Raw genomic sequence first — 14,743 nt, 5'->3', positions numbered from 1 at the left:
GTACACTAATGACTACAAAACATCATAGAAAGAAACTAAAGATGACCTAAATAAATGGAAAGACAGCCTACCACCTCCATGGATATGAAAACTTAATACTGTTAACAAAGTAATACTCCCAAAATTGATCTACAGATTCAACACGGTTCCAATCAAAATCCTAGCAGCCCTTTTTGCAGAAATTGACATAAAGACAGAGAAAGGATTAGTGGTTGTCAGGGACTGGGGGAAAGGAGGAATGGGGAGTTTCTGCTAATGGGGATGAAGCTTCTTTCTGAGGTGATAAAAATGATCTAAAATTAGATAGTGGTAATGGCTATGTGATTTTATGAATACACTGAAAAACAATAAATTGTCAGTTTACAAGGGTGAATTTTATGACATATGAATTATAATTCAATAAAATTATTATTAAAAAAGAAGGAGCAAGGCTGGGCGTGGTGGCTCACGCCTATAATCTTAGCACTCTGGGAGGCCGAGGCAGGAGGATCGCTCGAGGTCAGGAGTTCAAGACCAGCCTGAGCAAGAGCGAGACCCCATCTCTACTAAAAATAGAAAGAAATTATCTGGACAACTAAAAATATATAGAAAAAATTAGCCAGGCATGGTGGCGTGTGCCTGTAGTCCCAGCTACTCGGGAGGTTGAGTCAGTAGGATCGCTTGAGCCCTGGAGTTTGAGGTTGCTGTGAGCTAGGCTGATGCCATGGCACTCTAGCCTGGGCAACAGAGCAAGACTCTGTCTCCAAAAAAAAAAAAAAAAAAAGAAGGAGAAATCTATGATAATGGGGGTGAAAACATAAAATAGACAGTGAAGTATGAAAGGTTTTGTGCATAAAACTGACAAGAATGAGCTACTGTTGAAGATGATGATTATGAGGGAAAGGTGGTTACTATTTCATGATTTCTATCTTGGAGATCAGGGAAGATTAACAGTATGAAGGTAAGGCATATAAAACATAAAGTTTACGGGGAAAACAAAGAATTTGATTTTGGTTATTCAGAGATTTTATCCATTAGCTAAGGGCACAGAGACCCATATAAAAAGAAGAGGAAAAAGGAATGAGGAAAAATACTAGGACAGGATCCAGGTCATAAGTACAAATGAAGCGATGTAAGGATATTATTTTCCTCTGATTAAGGAAGGAAATAATAGATTAGAAAAGACACGGAAAGAATCTGGGGGGTAGTAAAAGGATTTAGAGATTAAAAAGGATGGCCTTGATCTTCTCAATGAAGGAGGTGAGAAAAGGAAATGCACTAATGAGGGATGAATTAAAGCATTAATTAGCAATCATGAGGGCCCAGCAAATTGTGGATAACATGAATGAACAGTAGTTAGTTGTTTTTGATCAGAAAATGTTTAACTGATGACATGTGTAAGAAAATCTGTCAAACTAATATGTTAACAACCTGTCACTTAAGATCTAATGAAACTAATGAACAAATAGTCTTCCATCAAGTAAAACTCTAATCTCTTTAGGGCAGCATAGGTCTACTGTTAAATATATCAATCTTTCAGAATCACAGTATCTGGTAAGTGTAATCACTTTAACAAACTAGATACAACACAAAACAAATAGTAATTTTTCAATAAAATTGGCAAGACAATAACTACAAACATAGCAGTCCAGCAAGAAGGACTTACTGAATAGTCTCAAAATAAATTACATGAATTAGAAAGAACGCACTAAACAGTAAATTTATTTTTCATATGAAATCCCATTATTTATTTTAGTAATAATACATTAAATAGGTCCTCTACAACTCTCCCCAAATAGAAATCTTAAATATGAGTTGAATTTCTTAAACCAATGTTGACAGAATACATACTGATCCATAGGGTGTACACACACACACACACACACTCGCGCACAGGATATGTACACACACACAAGTATTTCACAGGTAATACATCTACGCAAAGCTGGATTGCTGGATTACACTGTAGCAAAGCACCCCAGAACTTCTTAGAGCTCCTAATATACTAAGGTATATAGTTAATGTGTTTTAATGTGCACATTTACAAACTTACTTGACCGCAAACAAGTTTTTAAAGGCTGGCATATCTTTTTTTAAACTTTTAACTTTTTAAAATAGAGATGGGGTCTCACTATGTTGCCCACGCTGTACTAGAACTCCTGAGATCAAGCAATCCTTCAGCCTCAGCCTCCTGAGTAGTTGGGACTATACATGTGTGCCACTGTGCCTAGCAAGGCATGACAATAACTTCTGGAATTGTGCCCATAATGTACCATGATTTTTGGAAAATATTAATGAGAAAAGTCTTAATTAAGATTTTAGAGTGGGAAAAATAATCTTTAATTCATATATCTATAATGGATTCAAAATTAGCATAATATAATAAACTTTTTAGTCACCCCAAAATCACAATATCCAAAACACAATCAGTAAGTGCTTAATTAAATGACAAGTAAATAATTGAGAGACTCAAAATTTGACTTTCCTGAATTACCCTAGCAAGGTAACGCAATGTCAGGAATTATAAAAAGAAGGCACTATGGTAGTATTTTTCTCTATTTAAGTTGCAAAGTCATAGGGTATTGACAAATTAATGATGCCTACTAAATTAAAGTTCAATATATTCTACTCTTAAACATCGATTTTTTAAAAATTAATCAAAAACCTGTATTTATAGTGAGACAAACAGCAAAAAAAAAAAAAAAAAACCCATTATTCTAAGTAATTTTGAACTGATTTTTTCACTTATGACAAAGTTTGTAAATTTAGAAAACACCAAGTATATATATACACATACACTTACCATTGTGTCAGAGTTAAGAATTTGTCTCATAAATTCCAAAAATGAAGATGCAAGTTCTCCTGTGTCCTTACTAAATGTGCTGACCACTCGTTTCAGTAAACTATGCAGAGCACTACTATTTTTCCTTAAAGAACTATAAATAAAAAATAAAGAGATATTGTTTAAAACATGAGCATATAAAACTAGTATAAGAAATGAACTATCTCAGTTCAGACAGAATAAAATTTAGTCCATCATTTTAAAAACTGTAAAAAGTACCTTGGTGTGTTTGTCTACACAAATAATATAACAAAGTAGTACCTATAGTTACCAAGTCCTTTTAAAGCTAAGCTTCAAGCTCTTAAAAATTTTCCCCCAAATAATAAATTTATCATACTTAATAAGAAACTTACCATTTCTCTAATTTTTAAACTTTTTATAACCTGAGGATTTCTCTAACATAAGGACATTATAGCTATCTCAGAAGCCTGCCCAGAAAGCCTAACTTACATAACTACTACAAATAACTATCCTTATGACATTGTAGCCTGACAGAAGGAAATGGAGGGTATAGAGCAGATGTCAGCAAACTTTTTGCATTAGGAATCAGATGGTAAATACGTTAGACTTTGCAGACTTTTACGCAACTCAGTTTATCTTTTATACACAACAGCAGTTTCAGTCACAACTACTCAACTCTGCTAGTGTAGTGGGAAAGTAGTCTAACACAACACATAAATGATGGCTGGCCTGTGTTTACAAAAACTGGCAGCAGACTGGATGTGGTTTTTAAGCCAGTTTGCCAACCCCTGATATAGAAAGATTTGAGTGTTAAACGATCACAATATATATCTAAAATCTAGACAATACACAGTCCTGCTAAAATTATTCTCACAGTTTTGAGTTGATCAAAAGAGAATTTAAGGGCAAAGTATTGTAATGTTCAATTAAGTCCTTTAAGCTATAACATAATTAGCCAAAATGGAAGTAAGTATGATATTAACACTAAGCTTGTGGTGTCTATATTTGGAAAATTGGTTAGATTTTGAGATCCCATTATACAAGACTTTGGTAATGTAATATAAAAGGAAGACCAGTAAGATTCCTGGCTCTTGACAACTTTATCACCGAATAAAATGGAAAGGTACAACAAACAGAAATGAGATTAAATACAAAGATAATACTGTCAATGGAAAAAGCATGAGTTCAAAATTGGACCATAATTACCAGCCGCTGCATACAATTGTAGGCAAGTAAGTCATACTTCCATGGTTAATCAAAGACTAAGGCCTAATACATAGCTATTAGAATGTCTAAAATCAAAAATCTGTCAAAATCAAGTTCTGGTGAGGATGAAGAGGAACTAGAATTCTAACACACTGCTGGTGGGAATGCAAAATGGTATACCTACTTTGGCAAACAGTTTGGTAATTTCTTATAAGGTTAAACATACACTACCACATGACCCAACAATCCCATTCATACTACCCAAGAGAAATGAAGATTTAGGTTCACACAAAAAACCAGTTTGCAAAGGTTTATAGCAGCTTTACATATAAAATCACCAAAAATTAGAAACAACCCAGATTGCTGGAATTTAGTCACCAATAAAAAGAACTATTGATTCATGTAACAAACTTAATGAATCGTAAGTGCTTTTTGCTAAATGAAAGAAGCCAGACTCAAAAGGGTACACGTTGTATAATTTCATTTATATGACATTCTATAAAAAGCTAAAGTATATGAAGAAAATTACATGAGTAGTGGCTAGTGTTGGATAGAGGGATTGTATAAAAGGGCGGCATGACAGAATGTTGGGGTGACGAAACTACTCTGAATGGAACAGCAGTGATAAACACATGACTCTAAGCATTTGTCAAAATCCACAGAACTGTACACCACAAAACACAAATTTTACTGGATACAAAATTTTTCCAAAAATCAATCAGAATATGAGGAAAAAAATAAGAATACAGACTATGACAAATGAACCTAACTGTATTACAAATGAATCATGTAATCAAACAGGAGATAAGGACAGTGCTATGACTGGATATGGTAAAGCTAAACACAAAGAACTGTATACAAACACTGTACTCTAGTTGCTTAATTTGTTTCTCACAGGAGTATGGGTTGGTAATTAGTTAGAAACTACTACTTCATTTGTATACTAGGGCTTAATAAATAGGTAAGTATGTCTATAGATAATGAGAGCTGAGTTTCTCACTGTTGGAGAATAAAGTTACCAAAAAGGGGGAAAGACTAGAATCAACTTCTAATATTGAATCAGAGTCAAAGTATTAGTATGAACTTATCTTTAAAAATAAATACATGAGAATTAATAGATTTATTAATTGAAAATAAATTTTATTTACTAATAATTTAATTTTAAAATAAATTTATTTTTACTAGATTTATCTGTTTTTATGTAAATAAAAGCAAAAAGAAAGTATATGTGTGTGTGTACGTGTGTGTGCATGAGTTAAGGCACATAATTTCACAGTTCTATCCAATTAGAGACACACAAATCAGTAATACCCTAATAGCAATAAGCACACTCAGAGCCCACATCCTGGTTTCTTTGGTTTTTTTTTTTTTTTTTTTTTTAGACAGAGTTTCAATCTGTTGCCCAAGCTAGAGTGCCGTGGCATCAGCCTAGCTCACAGCAACCTCAGACTCCTGGGCTCAAGCAATCCTACTTGGGCCTCAGCCCAAGTAGCTGGGACTACAGGCATGTGCCACCATGCCCGGCTAATTTTTTTTTATACATTTTTATTAGCTGTCCAGCTAATTTCTTTCTATTTTTTTAGTAGAGACAGGGTCTCGCTCTTGCTCAGGCTGGTCTCGAACTCCTGAGCTCAAATGATCCGCCCGCCTCGGCCCCCCAGCGTGCTAGGATTACAGGCATGAGCCACTGCGCCCCGCCCCACATCCTGGTTTCTAAATATTCTCCAATAAAAGGAATCAGGGTTCACTGGAGAAGAAATTGATCTCAGGGCTGGAACAGGGAAAATAAAACCTGATCCTGGAACACCTTGTAGTACTAGAAATAAGAAAGTGCTTTTTAAAAAATAAATTATTAATAAAAAAAGACAGGGCATATGAAAAGGGTACAGCAGCTAAACCTGAAAGATCTCCAATGGCCAAAGTAGGAACAAGTTGGGCGACAAAATAAAAAAGAATAGTACTGGATTATTATACAATGAAAAAATTAACATCTATGAATCCATATTGATATAAATATACCTGAATAAAAACATGAAGGAGAAGCAACAACTCTTCCTTACAGAAGGAAAATTAATATTGAAAAAAAATGAAGAGGGAAATAGGAAACCACCATTAGAACATCACAGTAATAACTGCCACATCTTGCCAAAATCAATACTGATAGGTACTAAAATTGGCAGATTAAAGTTTTTGGCAGAAAAAACGTACAGGATGTTTGGATATCCTAATGTCTCAAAGTCTATTCTCCAAAATATTTAGTAATTTAAAATGGAAAATTATTAAGTTTGCAATGCAGAATTCTGGCAAATAGCACTTCAACCAAGTGATCAAGGTTAATATCAGTAATAGATATCAACATCATGTATTTCCATAAAAAGGACTGAAAAAGGATTGCCTCTGTGGTATCCTCCTAATACAGCATAATCTCAATCTAATCATGAGAAAATATCAGACAAACCCAAACTGAGGGACATTCTATAAAACAACTGACCAGTACTCTCCTAAAAAGTCACAGTCATGAAAGACAAGGAAAGGGGAGACAAAAGATGCAATGTAATGTAAGGTCCTATCTTGGATCCTGGAACAGAAAAATACATTAATAGAAAAATTAAGGCCAGGTGCAGTGGCTCATGCCTGTAATCCTAGCACTTTGGGAGGCTGAGATGGGAAGGCTGCTTGAGGCCAGAAATTCAAGGCTAGCCTAAGCAAGAGCAAGACCCCCATTTCTATAAGAAAATAGAAAAATATTAGCCGGGCATGGTGGTGCATGCCTGTAAGCTGAGGCAGGAGGATCGCTTGAGCCCAGAAGAGTTAGGTTGCAGAGCTATGAGGAGGGTACCACTGCACTCTAGCATGGGCAACAGAGCAAGACTCTGTCTCAAAAAAAAAAAAAAGAAAAGAAAAGAAAGAAAAAAATTTGTGAAACCCAAACAAGCTCTGCATTTTACTTAATAATATTAAACAAGGTTAATTTCTTAGTTTTGATAAATATAAGCTGGGTGAAGGGTATACCTGCACTCTGTGCTATTATTTTTGGAATTCCTCTGGAAGTCTAAAAGTATCTAAACAAAAAAAAAATATTTTCTCTAAAGTGTAGTGAGCTGTTGTGAGGACTATACGAGAAAATATATGAAAAAGTATATAGTGACCTGTTAATAAAAAACAGATCATGCAGTATCTTTGCTTAAAACGGCCCTTATAATAATTCTAAAGGGCCTTGGTGATCTTTCCCCCATCTCATGTCCCCATTACCTCTGTAACCAGATGCCCTAACATTTTTCTCCTTGCTCACTCCAAGGGCTGCCTCTGTGGCCTCACAGCTGATTCTCAGACATCTTAGGCATGCTTTTTTGCAATCATTCTCCCCAGGATATTACCATGTTTCATTCGTCACCTTCTTCACATATTCATCTCTGTTCAAGGCCCACCTTTTCAGTGACAGCAAGGACTTCCCTGATCAAGTTCATTCTCATATTTCAAATGGCAACTCCCACTCTCACTCTGGTGTTCACTATCCTTCTCCTTTGGTTTATGTTTTTTCTGTTGCAGTCTATATATTTTATTTACTTATTTATTGTTTGACAACCTCCAGTAGAATGAAAGCACCAAGAAGGCACAGATTTTTTTTTTCTTGAATCTCCAGCACCTAAAATCAGTGTCTAGTCCAGAGAAGGCATTCAATAAATATTTGTGAACTAGATGAATCTAGTACTCAATTCCATTCCTTCATAGCGCCTACTATGTACCAGGTTTCTAGGTGCTGGGAGAGAGTGTAGTCAAGAAGACACAGTTTCTGTCCTCATGCAGCTTATATTCTAGACAGAAAGACAGCCAAATAAGTAATAAATCTATATAATCTAATGTATACATATAGTGAAAAGGCCGGGCGCGGTAGCTCACACCTGTAATCCTAGCACTCTGGGAGGCCGAGGCGGCAGGATCGCTCAAGATCAGGAGTTCAAGACTAGCCTGAGCAAGAGCGAGACCCCATCTCTACTAAAAAAATAGAAAGAAATTATCTGGACAACTAAAAATATACACAGAAAAAAATGAGCTGGGCATGGTGGCGCATGCCTGTAGTCCCAGCTACTTGGGAGGCTGAGGCAATAGGATTGCTTAAGCCCAGGAGTTTGAGGTTGCTGTGAGCTAGGCTGACGCCATGGCACTCTAACCAGGGCAGAAGAGCAAGATTCTGTCTCCAAAAAAAGAACAAAACAAAATATATAGTGAAAAACATGAAGAGGGATAGGGAACAACACCACAAAGGGCAGGGTATAGACAGGCTGTTTAGACAGGACATATATTTACACAGATACCTGAGTGAAGTGATGAAATAAATCATGAAAGAATCTAGGAGAAAAACATTTTAGGGGAAAATAAAAAGCCTAGAGATAGAAACGAGCTTGACAGAAAAGCAAAAAGTCAAGATAAAAAGACTATTTTTTATTAGTTTTATTAGATAAGTCAAAGGCTAGATTGTATAAAGCCCTACTATTATCAAGGACTTTTTTGGATTTTATTTGAAGCACAACAGGAAACCATTAGAAGAATTTCAGCAGAACAATGACATATTTTTGTTTTCAGTTTAAAAAGATTACTCTGGCTACTTGAGAGAATGAATTTTAGAGACAATAGTGGAAGCCAGGAGACCAGTTAGGAAGCTATGCAAGAAATGATAGTGGCTTGGATAAGGCCAGTCGCTATGAAGATGGAGAAAAGCAATCTGATTCAGGATATATTTTGGAGAAATAATCCACAAGAATTACTGAGATGCCCACTGGACAGCCAAGTAGAAATGTCAAGTAGATTAATGGGTTACTTGGAGCTTAGCAGAGAGATAAGGGTTAAAAAGGAAAAAGAGAACAGGTTAAGATGACTTAGGAAAAAATTACAGGTAAGAAAAGGGCACTAGAAAGCTGGGCATGGAGGTGTGTACCTGTAATGCCAGCTACTCAGGAGGCTGAGGCAGGAGGATCACTGGAGCACCAGAGCTAGAGATCAGCCTGGGTAACACAGCAAGAATGCCATGTCAAAAAAGAAGCAAAGAAAAAAGAAAAGAGGACCAGAACATGAATCTAGTCAAGCCAACAAAATCACAGGTAATGCTATAGCAGAGGTATGCAAAGGATATTTGTGGGATCAGCTAACCCAGCCAGGAATCAAGGAAATTTTGGCTTTCTCAGACGTATAGCATATGAGGTAAATTTTACAGGATATGCAGTAAATATCCAGGCAACAGAAAAAAGGTTAAAGACTCTGGTGAGAGATTGTGAGAGGGCTGGGTACAAGGTATGGATGTTAAACAGGACAAAGAGATGGAGAAGAGAGGAGCCAGCATCAAACACAATACCTGAACCATTAGTTTTCAAACAATGCCAAAAGAATTAATGAGAAAGGCACAAATTTCCTCCTCCTTACTACCTCATAATCCCATGTAAATTTCAATAAATTCCAAGGAAATCTATGTACTAGCCAGCTACCTTCCCTCATCCTTCTCCTAGTAAAGAAAAAGATCAGGGTATAAACAAAGAGACTAGGGCAGAAATTATATTTGAGACACCAAGCAGCTTGGAGTTTATATCATTTCAAATTAATTTTAACTCAGCCAATCCTCTAGAAAACAAAACATAGTTGGCCCTCCATATCATGGATTCTGTATCTGTCTGTGGATTCAACTGTGAATTGAAAATATTAAAAAAAAAAAAAGGGATAAAGAAAATATGGGGTGTGTGTATAAAAAAAAAAAATATATATATATATATATATATATATATATATAAAATCAATGAAGTACTACTCAGCCATAAAAAAGAATGAAATAATGTCTTTTGGAGCAACTTGGATGGAAGTGAAGACCATCACCCTAAGTATCCTAGGAACAGAAAAACAAATACCACATGTTCTCACTTATTAAGTGGGAGCTAGATGATGGGTATATATGCTAATACAAAGTGGAATGATGGACACTGCAAACTAAGAAGGGGTAGGATGGGAGGTGGTGTGAGGGATCAAAAATTACAGATGAGGCTCACGCCTATAATCCTAGCACTTTGAGAGGCTGTGGCGGGAGGATCGCTTGAGGCCAGGAGTTCAAGACCAGCCTGAGTAAGAATGAGACCCCATCCCTACAAAAAATAGCCAGGCATGGTGGCACGTGCCTGTAGCCCCAGCTACTTGGGAGGCTGAGGTAGGAGGATTGCTTGAACCCAGGAGTTTGAGGTTGCAGTGAGCTATGATGATGCCACTGCACTCTAGCCTGAGAAACAGAACAAGAAAAAGAATTATGTATTGAGTGAGTGTAACATACACTATGCAAACAACGAGTACACTAAAAGCCCTGATTTCACCACTATACAATTCATCCGTGAAACAAAAAACACTTGTACCCTCAAAATGTATTGGGGGAAAAAAACACCTCAAATAAAAACTAACAACATCACAATAAAAAATAATACAAATTTTAAAAATACATTAAATAGCTGTATAAGTAAAAATACAACTATTTACATAGCACTTACATTGTATTAGGTATTATAAGTCATCTAGAGATAATTTAAAACATGTAAGAGAACGTGCATAGGTTATAGGCAAATATAACAGTATTTATATGAGGGGCTTGAACATCTGTGGATTTTGGTATCTGAGGGAGGTGGGTGTTCCTGGAACAAATCTCCCACAGATACGAAGGAACGACTGTATACAGAATCAGCACTTTTAGTTTTAGGGTATATAAAATTGCACTACCATCACCTCTGAGGATACATCAACAAAACCTTGAGGTATGAATTAGCACCCCTGGAACAATAAGATTTCCTTCTAGATACTGCATCATGCCCACATTGTTTATCTATTCAATTTACATCTTTAATCCCAAAGATTCTAACATGACATTTCACTGCTAATGAATCTTTTCTATAAACACAAAATTTCTCTCATGAAAGAAATCATACCTACAACTTTCCTACAATAGGTATGAAGTAATTAATTTAGGGGAGGAGAGTAGCAGTGAAAAAATTAAATCTAAGAGTATATTAAATTAGACAAAGCATTACCTTTTTAAATGAAATAATCCATAATCATGCTCTGCAAGAAACATCATTGTTCTGACACATGTTAGTAAACAGTTGTAACTGCTTTCAGAGTTAGCTAGTGTAGCCAATAGACAGTCACAGATTGAGGCCATCAATTCTTTGTTTGGTAGAGAATTGGAGAGCTGCTCCAGTTCAGAAATAGAACCTTCAGAAGAGCCTGGCAAAATAAGTGCAATGTCCTGTAGAGGAGGAAAGGAAGCAAAGAAAAAATAGATTTATAAAATTATTATCATTATCACTTAGCACTTTTGAGAAATACATAAGCAATTAATACTTAGTAACTATCTCATTAAGCTACTATTGCTATGGTTTCAGCCCAAACATACATTTAAACACATTAAGAATAAAGGAGTTGTGCTCACTTCGGCAGCACATATACTAAAATTAGAACAATACAGAAAAGATTAGCATGGCCCCTGCACAAGGATGACATGCAAATTTGTGAAGCGTTTCGTATTTTTGAGGAAGGGATGGGTATATTCACACCTAATGGGTGTGGTAAGCACCATCTGGGGGATGGACACGCTTGAAGTTCTGACTTGGATGGGGCAAAGGCATTATATGTAACCTAAATATTTGTACCCCCGTAATATGCTGAGATTAAAAAAAAAAAGAATAAAGGAGTCATTTTGCCCCTTTATTAAAGTTAATACAAGAATACACACCCAAAGAAATAAAAACTTAAATGTTTTACTTTATGTTATTTTTGCTCTAAAAGAATATCTTTAAAAAATACTCTTTCTGTATTGCAGTGAGTGTAGTTTCGATTTTCAAATGATTAAATAAAAAAAGTATTTTGGTACTAAAATATTTAAATCACTGTATTATTTATTTATTTCTATCTTTTGGGTTTATAAAGAAACTATTCAGAGAAATATACTGGATTTTTCTTTCAAATAAACAGCCCCTCTTTATCAGCCAGACAGAAGAGCAAAGGCACAATCACAGCTCAGGGCAGCCTCAAATTCTTGGGCTCAAGCGACCCTCCACCTCAGCCTCCTGAGTAGCTAGAATTATAGGTGCACATCACCACACCCAACTAATTCTTAAATTTTTTTGTAGAGACAGGGTTTCACTATGTTGCCCAGGCTGGTCTTGAACTCCTGGTCTCAAGCGATCCTGCCACGTCTGCCTCCCAAAGATCTGGGATTACAGGCATGAGACATCACATATGGCAATACTGGAATTCAAAATATCACAAGGGATGGATGAAGCAAATGAACTTTTAGCCATAGTTTTCCAATCAAATATTTCCCTCTATTTTTCATGTATTTTAAAATTCAGCTTTTCTATTGTTAAGCAAGTTTGCTAATAACTGTAAAAATTCCCCCTACTCTTTTTAAAGAAGTAAACTGTATTTTACTAGACCATTTTGGATATGTTTTAGGGTATGTGTTATCACTTTTAATCACTTTAACATACTGTAAACTAGTATTCAACTTGATTTAAAACTATAAAACAAAGCCTGAATCAGAAGGGAAATATAACAAAGTGAAGCTATCAACGAGGTTTATGTGATCAGGGCAGCAAGGATGCTATAGTGCTATTCAGTGTAGTCACACAATCCAAAGTGGATTACAGAACAAATACCAACCACATGGACACTTTGAGGCATAAGGACTTCAAAATCCCTTCTATCAGGTTCAAAATTATTTTCTATTATGCTTCCTTTTTGTGAAAATAAGTCACACAAAAAAATGTTCTTTCTTAACTTGAGTCTTAAAAGTAACCAAACTGCATTTTAATTAACCTAGAAAAAGATAATCTTCCAACAGGGGATTCTATTAAAATTATATCCTGCCTGAAAAAAAATCATATCTGGTGACCAGTTAGCAGGAGCATTCTGACAAGCTAAAATGCTTGGAAATGGAAATCTTTTCCAAAGATACCAATCACAACAAGCTTTAGAAGTTAAAACAATTCTCACTAACTCATGAAACTATAAACTGGAAGTCTGGACAACAGGAAATAATAATATAGACAATAGGAAAAAACACTGCTACTTTTACCCAACAACTATAAATACAGTAGTTTGAAATACACTAAAACTGTAGTAGCCTATGATGCCTTCAAAAGTTTCCCTAACAAGAAAACATATTAATTCAACCAATCAGACAGTTATAAAATTGAAGAATGACTTGATGTGTAATATAATTGGAATGAAAATGAACAAAGTAGACAAAACTGACCCTAAAAATATAGAAACAGTGTCACATAAAGCAATTATCCAAGGTTATGATCTTATAAAGGAAAGGAAAAAAGCTCTTCAGAGAAACCCATGAAGTACTAACTCAAGGAAAGCTATGAAGCACCAAATAATTTACTGTTGGTTCACTAGTCAAATTTATCTCCCTAAACAACAGGAGTAACAAAACATAGGTGAGAACTCTGCACTCACAGTCAAGATTTACATCAAGAGAAGCTTACACATATACACTCTTCATAAAATAATTATAATTACCTGATCACAGAGAGACTGCAAAATGGATGTGATATATTCAACACACTGTTGACGAATGACACTGTCTCCAGGAGACCGCACCAAAGCTAAAAGATCCTGGAATATCTCTGCATATCTTTCATCACCTTTAATAGTTCCATTAATTAGATGCAAAATAGCTAATTTACAAGCTTTGTGTGAAGCCAGAGCATCAAGAAGAGCAAGCAACCTGGTGGTTTGGCTAGTATACTGTTTTTCTTTATCTTCTGAAGTGCTGAAATAAAATCAATACATTTAGTAAACAAGTTCTTGATTTTAAAGCATTGCTTATCTAATATTTATTTTTCAACACATATCAACTCACACAAATTTTGTATAAAGCATTTCATTTCTTAAACATAACAACAATTTCTCTGGAATTTTACAATTACTGCACAATTTTATAAATTCAGGTTTTCAATAGCATATTTTCTTTGTAGTTCACCTTTCAAAAACCCAAAATCAAGACCTTCAAGGTATCTTGTACATGAAATAAAATCTAAAGCTTTCTAATTAAAAAATCTACATATATTCATACATACATACATGTACATATTTATGTATGTATATTTACATGTATATATAGTATACATGTAAACCTAAGTTTCCAAATTGTAAGTGGAAAAAAAGTGTGTGTCAAAAATAACTTGAGGAAAAAATTTTTAATGCAAAATGAAAATACCTTTGCAAGTCTTCTACAATCAAATCCAACACAGTTCTCATAATCAGAAGTGCGGTTGGTGAAGCAAGGTCACACAATTGAACACAAATACGCCGTAACATATGTTGAATGGGCTGGCAGGTTGTGCCAGAGAAAGAGCGAACTATTTCTTGGAGCAACTTTGCTTGAACATGAAGGTGCATGCTCCACAATTTTCGGGTGTTGAGTGCCACTGATATATCATGTGGCTCAATAACCTGTTAAAAAAGTATAATGTGTGTGTACGTAGATTTCTTATATTTATTTATAGTCACAAAAACTGTTCAGGAAAAACTGTTATGAAAAGACATCTTTACTGCATGCTTAAAACATTTAATTGTCTATTATACAATTAAACATTTGTTTGTATTCAATGAATCTAAGAAATCTTATCGTTCTCAGGTTAGCAGTCAGTTGAGTAGAGTCCACTGGTGAAGCAACCTAGTTATTGACAAATTCTAACACATGATAAAGGAGAAAAAAGG

At 35.2% G+C, this 14,743-nt stretch overlaps 1 protein-coding gene and 1 non-coding gene across 2 annotated transcripts in view; one reads left to right on the top strand and one right to left on the bottom strand.

Annotated features, from left to right (window-relative positions):
• Window positions 1-14,743, bottom strand: part of VIRMA (vir like m6A methyltransferase associated) — a 66,225-nt gene that overhangs the window by 16,180 nt on the left and 35,302 nt on the right. Inside the window, exons 14-17 of the mRNA XM_069465482.1 lie at window positions 14,241-14,476; window positions 13,541-13,793; window positions 11,041-11,258; window positions 2,783-2,915 (exon numbers count right to left, since the gene is read on the bottom strand). Of these exons, the coding sequence (XP_069321583.1) occupies window positions 2,783-2,915; window positions 11,041-11,258; window positions 13,541-13,793; window positions 14,241-14,476 (840 nt within the window). The remainder of the gene's footprint in view (window positions 1-2,782; window positions 2,916-11,040; window positions 11,259-13,540; window positions 13,794-14,240; window positions 14,477-14,743) is intronic.
• LOC138382047 (U6 spliceosomal RNA) lies at window positions 11,434-11,540 on the top strand. The gene has a single exon (XR_011233224.1). It is a non-coding gene; the product is annotated as a U6 spliceosomal RNA (small nuclear RNA).

Source organism: Eulemur rufifrons, chromosome 3 (genome assembly GCF_041146395.1).
Source record: "Eulemur rufifrons isolate Redbay chromosome 3, OSU_ERuf_1, whole genome shotgun sequence".
Taxonomy (NCBI): Eukaryota; Metazoa; Chordata; class Mammalia; order Primates; family Lemuridae; genus Eulemur; species Eulemur rufifrons.
This window is presented reverse-complemented; position numbering and strand designations above follow the sequence as displayed.